This window comes from Miscanthus floridulus, chromosome 16, assembly GCF_019320115.1.
Source record: "Miscanthus floridulus cultivar M001 chromosome 16, ASM1932011v1, whole genome shotgun sequence".
Lineage (NCBI taxonomy): Eukaryota > Viridiplantae > Streptophyta > Magnoliopsida > Poales > Poaceae > Miscanthus > Miscanthus floridulus.
The window spans coordinates 84,250,788-84,260,544 of record NC_089595.1 but is presented as its reverse complement, the minus strand read 5'-3'; the positions used below and the strand labels follow the sequence as shown (position 1 = coordinate 84,260,544).

Below are 9,757 nucleotides of genomic sequence, written 5' to 3'. Positions count from 1 at the left end.
TCGTCATTTTCAGGAATGATTTTGGTCCAGGCACGCAGGACTGCGGCTTGTGATTCGCATTGTGCGGTAACAACGAATCGTATAGCTTTTTTTTATTATATCCTTGAATATTCCGCCCTGTTCATCTGAACTTATCCGGACTCCTAACAAATTAGCTTCAGCCAGATTATCAGCCGTAGAAACCATCAGTCGAATGGCCTCACGGAGAGTCAAACTCCGAATCCAAGGTGATAATGCGGCGGTTGCTAGGTTGGATATCCTTTCGCTAAGACGGTCTCTAACAACCGTGACTCAAAATACAAGACTCATTCATCCTTTGGTTAGCGCTACAGTAAAAGAGTTTAATACTTATTTTTTGTCTTCTCCAACAACAAGACTCAAAAGACAACCATTTCTGCAAATGGGTCTTCAGAAGAGAAGATACTCGGATTTAGATTATGTCTCTCCTGGCATCTAAAATTGATCTTCTATATAGATACTCTATTAAATGTTATAGATATTATGTTTGAGACCTATTTTAAATTTGGGTTCCACAGTAGGTCTCGGGTCCAACGAATCACATAGCTAACACATCATTCCACGCCAATTTGAGTTCAAGGAAATCAAACTATTGGTTTTTTGATGAAAGGCCCCAACCCAGCTTCGTTGGAAAGCGTAACTCTGACCAAAAATCACACTATTTATCGTAACATTTGATTTTCTCTTTTTTCTACTTAGTTTCTTTTCATAGTCTTCTATTCCCGTTTTCCTTTTATTTCTGCTACATGAACACACCTTTTACTACTACTGAAAAGGACAACAACTGGTTGGCCCTTCAGCTATCCAGCAGCCACTCTAAATGGAACCCCGCATAACTTATAGAAAAAACAATATGCAACAAAACTATAATCATGGAAAGCCACCATGTGACTTTGTGAGTGAGCATCATCAATTAATTAATTAATTAGGAGCACGGCTCAACACAGAAAAGAAAAGATACCAAACGGAAAGGACGCCCCCAGACGCCCGAGCCGACAGGGTCAAAGCAACAAGCAGCAGCCACGAGGCCGCCGCGTCTCACCCATCTCCCCTCTCCTCTCTTCTCTCCCCCAGCAATTCCGCCATCCCCTGCGGCTTGAGCACGGCCGTGCCCTGCCCTTCGCTTCTTCTGGTAAAAAAAAGAAAGAACTTCTACTCCACTATAGAAGAAACAAGAAAGGTGCAGGGAACGGAGGGCGGGCGGCGGTGACGCCACGAACGCGCAGTTTGTTACTGCAATTGCAGCTGCTAGTGGTGGCGAGGCATGGTCCATGGGAGGGGGAGGGAGTAGTAGTTGCTGGTGTTTGGTGGCCGCGTAGGTCTCGTGGGTTTGCGTACCCTGCCATCCCCGTCCCTATCCGCCCGTCTCGTCAGTCCCTCTCCTCTCTTCAACTTCACCTTCCTGGCTTTCCTCCCCGCTTCCTTCTTCCGCAGGGGTCAGCCAGCCAGCCAGGCCAGATAAGATTTGCTCTGCTTTGGTTAGGCTACCGCCGCGCCGCGCTGTGCTGCGGGTGGGGGGTTGTTGAAGTCGTCAAGGGAACAGGGACGTGGGGTGGGGGGCAAGGAAGGTGACGCTGGTTTCTTCGTCGATCGATTCCTTCCGCCTCCCTCTGGATTCGCTCTGTTCTTGTTCCTCCGCTTATTTCGATTGATTGGCTGGTGATTCTGCCCCCGCGGCCCGGATTCGGGGGAATCTGATTCGCCGTTGGACGGGCGAGAGAGATTGGATTCTTGGTGCTAGTGCCGTGCCGGTGCGCGCGGCGTAATAATCTGATAAGAAGAAAGAAAAGATAGAAGCAGGAAGAGGAGGAGCATCGGTTCTTGGTTGTGCTGGTGGGAATCGCGGTCGGGGGGAGGCCGACCTTGGCGACGCAGGGAAGTCTTCCCACGGAGGCCCGGCGGGGACCGGCGGCGGCGGCCACGGCGATGGCCGACGGGCTGGATCGGTGGCGCGACTTCTTCCGTGGCGCCGGCGCCGGCATCTGCGACGTGATCGAGAACGCCATCCTCGTGGCGGCGGCCGACGCGCCGCGGGAGCTCCTGCACCGCCGCGACCGCATCGCCGAGAGGCTCTTCACCACGCTCCGCCGCGACGCGGCGCCGCCGGCGCCGCCGTCCTTCGGCAGCGCCGCGGCGTCCACCACCCCGGCCACTCCCGTCGAGGAGGACAAGGGCAGCGTGCGCCGCGTCGACGAGAAGGAGTGCAAGGTCGACAGCAGCAGCAACGGTGCCCACGGCGGCGGCCATGGCCACGGCGATGAGGATGAGGACTCTGACTCCGACGACGAGCGCCTCCGCCGCGCCGCGGCGAGCAACTACGGCCACAGTTACGATGATGATGATGACGAAGACGATGACCAACAGCAGGAAGATGAGCAGCAGCACGCCTCGGATGATAATACGGAAGAAGGGGAAGAAGACGACGAGGCTGAGGAGCTTGAGGCGCTCACCAATGAGATCGATGAGGAGTCAAAGATCGTCGGCGAGGTCATCCGCATCAAGGAACTCCTCTTGCACAAGGAAGACCATGTACTGGCTCATTTCTTCACTTCTTCAATTGCTAAAGTTTGTAACTTTGAATTCGTCTATAACCTAAAATGCGATGTTTCTGCAGTCGGATGCCACTTTGTTCGAATCACTGAGGAGGCTGCAGTTGATGCAATTGTCTGTCTCTACGCTAAAGGTACAAAATTGATATTGCATACATGAGCTATGTGATGTGTCTCAGTGTTTCGTTCCCTTGTTGCTCTGGCTGTTTAGTCTCTTAATCTTAGGACTGTTCATTGCAGGCTACTGAGATCGGAAGAGCTGTTAATCGGCTGCGTAAACACAACTCACAAGAGATTCGGCACCTCGTGCGCACTCTCATTGAGTAAGTTCCATCTTCCTTTTACTGAATTTTGGTCTCTAGGGCTACTTCACAGTTGCTTTCAAAGAACCAATTCTAGCTTAGCTACATATAATAATCATTCGAAATGCATTCTTGTTAGTGTTCTTGGAGATGTTGACACATGAGATTACGTTTTGTGTTTCAGAGGTTGGAAAGTCTTGGTTGATGAATGGGTCAGTACTACAAATGCTGCCCTGGCAGGTAACTGAAGTGAATTTGTTGATGCCTTAGTTGATCTAACAGTTTCTAAATGAAGACTCACATCTTAGCTTAATATGGATATTTATTCTTTGGATCTGTAGAGAACTCCCCTGGCTCTTCAAATCCTTCTGTTGTGGATGAAGAAGAAGAAGAAGGGCTTCCTTCTCCACCTTTAGACGAAGGGGCCTTCTTTGCTCCCCAGACCACTTCTATTCAACTCTCTGAGGTACTGATATAGTTAATTCCTGCCATCTGATTGGGTTTGGTGTTGAACAACAATCTGACTCTGCGTTTATTATTTTTCCTCTCTTGTCTTTCCAACCTGAAGTTCTTTGATGAAATGGATGAAGATGGAAGTGAGTACAACAATTTAGCAGTTCTTAATTCCATGCTTATTTCTTGTTTTTAACATTATGATAGTTAACGTTGCGCATATGATGGCAGATTTGAGACATAATAATGAGTCGAGCCTTGGAAGCAAGAGGGGTAATAATGGTGGGAGACTTGCAAACCATTCAGCAGTTGCAAGGCAAGAGCCTCCTCGTTCTTCTCCTGGTGTTGTCGAAAAAGTTCAATCCAGGAGGCCAGAATTAGCAAGACAAGAGCCACCAATGAGGCAAGCAAACCCACAAAAACCCCAAAGTTCAAGTTTGCAAGCCAAACCTCATGGCGTGCTCAACAAGCAATCGAATCCCTCAAGCTATGAATCTGGGCCGGGGAGACCATTAAAGGCAGCTTCTCAGCAGAGACCATTTGGTGACATGAAACCTAAACAGACTCGAGAGCACATTGCATTTGAAAGAAAACCTATGGCAAGCCAGATGGATGTAAGTACATGCTACCCAGTAATGTATGTTTTGACTACGATTAAGACCTCATGGCTCACATATCTGTTTTCCGTTCTCTAGAAATCAAGGCTTGGCACTCAATCTTCGGCAGGAGCCAAGCTAGAGTTGGCAAAGCCAAAGGTTTATGATGATGGTTTGGATAATAACAGGAAGTTGGAAGCAGCAAAGCGAAGGCTCCAGGAGCGTTACCAGGAAGCAGAGAATGGTTCGTATCTTGATTTCATCACTCATCAATATTATCCTTGTTTGTCACTAGTAGATCTCTACTGTTTCGGTTTCATTAAATTGTTCCATACTTTTGTCTGTGCAGCCAAAAGGCAACGCACAATACAAGTAATGGAGCTGGGTGACATACCAAAGCCCAAGCATCAAAACAGACAACCGATGGTGAAGTCCAGGAATAACCTTAGGAATTGGGCGAACGGGCGGCGCTAACTCCTCTGTGATTTTTTTACCTCACTTGATGAATTGTTGCCATGCCTGCCTTGTCCAATCATGCGTTTATGCTCATTCAAGAGCAGCTGGAAACCAGCTGCCAGGACTAGAACAAACTTTTTTGAACAGAACCTCCAATGGAGGGTTTCCCATGAAGTCGCAAGAGTTGCACTTGATGCCATGAGTGAAGCTCCTGCGGTAGGAGAGTTTAGCCATGTCTGGATAATTGTAGAGTGGACATGTAGCTCGATTTGTATCGGCTGTTCTTTTCTTCTTTCTTCTTCAAAGGAAGCTGTAGATACCAGATAGAATAATCAGCAATATTTGGTACATCCCTTTTTTTTTACCTTCAGTGTTCAGTCTTTGATAGGAATCATTTACCAAGGGCAACAGACTTGGTATTGTCTCCTGTTCTCTTGCAACTGCGGCCTATAGACTCTCTATGCCATGGTCTTGGCACTTGACCCGCTTGCTGTTCACATGCAATGTTACAAGCATACGGTCAGCCTTTGCAGCTGCCGTCTTTTCATTGTGATGACGCATCTGCACATGTATGAGAAAATTGATGATAGTCAAGAGTCAGACGTCCGGAATTGCGCATTTTATTTTAGTAGCATCTGTTGAATGTTGAAACTGGATTGTGAAGGCCACCAGAATTTCAGTGAACGGCCAAATGTAAACTCTGACTGTTCATTGGAAAATTTGGGAATTCTGGATTCGGTCCTCCGCCGTTTATCAGATGAGAGCACCCCAAAAAGGGAGATGGGAGAATTGGAATAAGCAAAGTGATCGGAGACATGTGCGTGCATCTAGTGGATTGGGAGGTGCGTGGGTTCCACCGGCGGGGAGTGGTGGTTGCAGGGCCATTAGCATAAACAGCCGGCCAAGGCCCCACCCCAATTATTCATTCTGGGCCCTTGTTGAGTTCCTCCAAACTTCTGAAAAGTGCACTATACAAAAAGAAGATTTCTTGTCACATCAAACTTACGGTACATGCATAGAGTACTAAATGTAGACGAAATAAAAAATTAATTGCACAGTTTGCTTTAACTTTACGAGACGAATCTTTTGAGCCTAATTAGTCAATGTTTGGACAATAATTCACAAATACAAACGAAATGCTACAGTAGGAAATCTTCACCACAAACTTTGCCCAACTAAACACCGCCTTGCCTCCTTATCCACAATCAGTTCTTCCAAGGAGGCCAGCTACTGTGCCCCAGCTTCATCTTCTACTGTAGCGTTATATGTCTTGAAAATGATGGAAACTACTACTAGATAACAATTTGGTAGTTTTCGGCTCTCTTTGGAACGCTTGTCGGAAGATTATTTGTTCCATTTGACCTAGGATTCTCCAGGTTCTCCCGTCAGATGCAAACAAAAGATCAGACATGAAAAAGAAACGACTTCACTAAGGGAAAAAAAATACTCTCAGACATGAAAAAGAAACGATTTCACTAAGGGGGGAAAAATACTCTATCCGTTTCAAAATAACTACACATCTCTTTGTGGAACTAAACCCTTTTAAGTTTGACTACATATCTAGATTTACCGACAATGTTATCAACGTTTATATCTCTTAATATGTTTATTATAAAAATATATTGCACTATTAATGTAATGATACTCATCATAAATATTATATTAATGCTTTTATATATATTTAGGGACGTTTGGATAGCGGATCCGTTTCTCTCTAGAATCAGTGAATCAGTTGGAACGCTTCCAAACGATATTGTGGCATGGGGTTCAGAATCAGAGCTGAAACGTTTTAGGTTTTCTTTGTAAAAGATAGAAAGGGCCTTGTGGGTAGTTTCACATGGATTCCCGTTCGCTTGTCTTAAAAATGGCTTGTTCGGTTTCTTTTTTCAGCCGGAACAGTATTTTTCTCTCACAACAATTCAGCCGGAACAGTGTTTTTTCAGCCAGTTTCAGCCAAGTTTCAGACCAGCGAACGGGGCCTATTTCTTGCTCCCTCCTCTTTATTAGCAACCATATTTTTTTAATAATCTTTTAAGTGGTATAAATTAAAACAGATTGTATTTATAAGTTATTCGCCCATAAAAAGTTTTGAATTATTTTGAGGAATATTTTCATTTATATAATTTTTTTATGAAAAAAATAATATTCTGCGAATCTGAATCCAGCCTACCAGCCAAACAGCCTCACGAAGCGATTCTGATTCATCATCTGAAATATTTCTTGAGAAAATCTGGATATGAAAAGTTTCTATCAGAATCTAGATTCCTGCCAAACAGACCCAGACAATTTTTTATATAAAAAAATGAGATATATACTATTATTTTAGAACAGATGAGTACTTGGATATGTCCTTGTTCCTGATCGCCATGGATGCGCACCAGGTGGCTGAAGCTGACATGTTAGACCATGCCCTACCTCACCACATGTAACGTCGTTGCAATATTTTGCTGTGTGTGTGTGTGGTTATCTTTGTCACGGCACAGAACAGGGCAGGGCAGGCAATCCCTATCCTTGCCTTTGGATTCCGCACTGGCATGTGCGCTTACGCTTTCTTTGGTTGGGAGCCCGCCCCTTTCTTTGACCCATTCACTTCCGTTCCGTTCCAAGGAGAAACGCGCACAGGGGCGACCAAAAAGAAAACCCGTCACACAAGAGTCCTTTCCTACCCACCTTCCACCTCCTCAGATTTGCCCAAAGATTTGCTTCTTGTGAATGCCCTAATTGCTACTTGTTTATTACTAGTAGTGTTTAATTGTTAAACACTCCAAAGCAGATGGAGGCACGACGGACACCACATCAAACGCAGCCGTGAGCTTTCTTCTTCTTCTTTTTATTAGGCTGGGAGAAGCAGGACTTTGATGCGGCATTTTAGAAGAAAAAAAAACCCGCCATATAGAGGTATGACTCATCATTGTCATCTTTTAAGTCAACAAAAGTTAATTTGTCATACAATCAGGACTCCCCATGTGTCATTTTAGATTTCATGTAATCAACTATTTTAAAAATAAATGGGAGTTTCAAAACATTCACCCGTGTTATGAAACGCGATAGTACTCGAGTTTTCTATTGCCTCACCCTGCCCTGTTTTCTCCATCTACAACCTCAAGCAATCTTCTTCATAGGGTTGGATAAATTTCTCTCATTATCTAGCGTGGTTAGGATTTAGGAAGTACAAGCTAACAAGTTTCTTGGCTTCGTGAGATGGCCGTGACAGTAGGCCAACAATAGTGATATTGGTTCATATGTGTGACGCTAAGGTGTCACTAATCCAGGTATCTAATGACCAACGGAAGGAACAATCAAGACTGGGTGACAGTGGCAATAAGATGGTGGTGGCGGGACAGGCATGCCATTGTTAAAAATGGATATAATCTCATCAAATGACGAGGTTGGTTGTCACTGACATGGCATTTCAATGAGATCCTACCCCCCAACCTTTTTCGTACTACCCCCCTCCCCCCGCGGCCCCACGGTGGCGAATGCGAGAAACGGAGAAATAATGATGTGCTAGAGGAGAGGAATAATGATGATTGAGCCAACAACCACAACAACAAAAAACAAAGTGACTTATAAGGTAACCCGTCGAAAATTGATGTCTAGTACATCGACTTTAAAATTATTTTACAATAAAAAGTAACTAGTTTTTAATCTGTTTCAAAGGCCGCCGTATTAAATGAAGAAGTCACTTATTTATGGATGGAATACTCTCTCTAGTCATAGATAACTCACTTTTTTATGTTGTTTAAAGCCAAATAGTTTAAAAACTTACTATTACTTTTCCTATATAATCTGTAATATAAAATATACAAATGCAAACTTTTATGAAACTATCTTTAGAAACAAAACCATTTCTATCACGTGTGAAAATTTAAAAGGATCGCGAAAAAGTGCTTCACAATCAAAGCTTGAAATGAGAACTTCAAAACGTCAGTTATATGTGAGACTCTTTACGTAGGAAGACCACGGTAGTATTGCCGCAAGACAGTAATTTCACGGAGATTTGATAGGAATCATATAGCAATTTTACGAGAATCAGTTCAATTTTATAGGGAGAAAAACGCAGAAACAGAGAATTACAGAATTCTTTTCTGTGTTCCAAACATGCTCTATGATGGTGAGGAAAACACATCATCATTCTGCGAGGACGGATATTGCGATTGGTCCTCGTGGGACGGTACACAGGTACGTGAGTCACATGTGCGGCACGACACCACAATAGTGGCACCTAACAAAATGCTCGTAATAGCGTGATCTGAACGGCTACAATGCAACTACCCGGACGGTATTAGAAGCAGCACCAGTGCGATCCCGGGTTGAGGTGGATGGTCGTTGGCGAAACACAGGCAGGGAAATGGCAGTTGCAGCAAGCCAACAAGCAAGCGCCGGCCGTTTAATGAGTCATACTTGAACCCCCGGGCGGCAGTTGGAGTGTGCTATTCTGACCCAGGAAAAGTGGTAGCACACTACTAGTAGAAGGCCTTGTTTAGATGCTACCAAAATTCCAAGTTTTTTCACTCTCTTCATCACATCAATTTTTAGCCGTTTGTATGGAGTATTAAATGTAGATAAAAAAAATAACTAATTACACAGTTTAGTTGGAAATCACGAGATGAATCTTTTGAGCCTAGTTGGTCCACGATTAGACAATATTTATCAAATAAGACGAAAATGGTACTATTCATCGATTTGAAATTTTTTCAACATCTAAACGAAGCCGAAGTTTGTTAGGCCTTGGGAGCCACGGACACTTTTTAATTAATTAAATTAAATACAGCGGCTTCCAGAATGGGACACATTGATGATGGCAGAGGTTAGTTTCAAGGTCAACCTGAGCTGGAATTCTTGAGATACTCCGTGGCTCCCATCAGAAGAGATTCCAGTGGTACTGAGCGCGTGTTTAGTTTCAGAAAGTTGGAATTTGGAGCTATTATAGCACTTTTGTTTTTATTTGACAATTAGTGTTCAATCATAGACTAATTAGGCTCAAAACGTTCGTCTCGCAATTTCCCACCAAACTGTGCAATTAGTTTTTTTTCGTCTACATTTAATGCTCCATGCATAGGCCGCAAACATTCCATGTGATAGGTACTGTAGCACTTTTTGGGAATTTGGGGTGGAACTAAACAAGACGTGAGCTTGCACTGTACAGTACGTACTACTACGTGCTAGTGCAGCTCCGTTCCGTGTCTCTTTTCACATGAACGCACGGTACATTTGTACGTACATGCTGCTGAGGAAGCGAAGGAACCTTTGAATAATGGCACTACGCGCGGGTTGCCCCCCACCTGGCATGGACGGCGCACGCAGATCAGCTCAGATCAGCGCCGCCCCAGTTTACTTGAGCACTGACGAAACGCCCTGGCGATGGTCCTGGTGTATGCCG

The 9,757-nt window shown here is 44.6% G+C and overlaps 1 protein-coding gene across 1 annotated transcript; it reads left to right on the top strand.

The window, feature by feature from the left end:
• The first annotated feature begins 1,033 nt into the window (after positions 1-1,033).
• Positions 1,034-4,738, top strand: LOC136512225 (probable mediator of RNA polymerase II transcription subunit 26b). The gene is made up of 9 exons (XM_066506202.1): positions 1,034-2,547; positions 2,633-2,701; positions 2,808-2,890; positions 3,054-3,109; positions 3,211-3,335; positions 3,438-3,465; positions 3,554-3,936; positions 4,018-4,162; positions 4,268-4,738. Exons 1-9 carry the CDS (start codon positions 1,945-1,947, stop codon positions 4,390-4,392), a joined length of 1,617 nt encoding a protein of 538 aa, XP_066362299.1. The 5' UTR covers positions 1,034-1,944; the 3' UTR covers positions 4,393-4,738.
• The last annotated feature ends 5,019 nt before the right edge of the window (positions 4,739-9,757 follow it).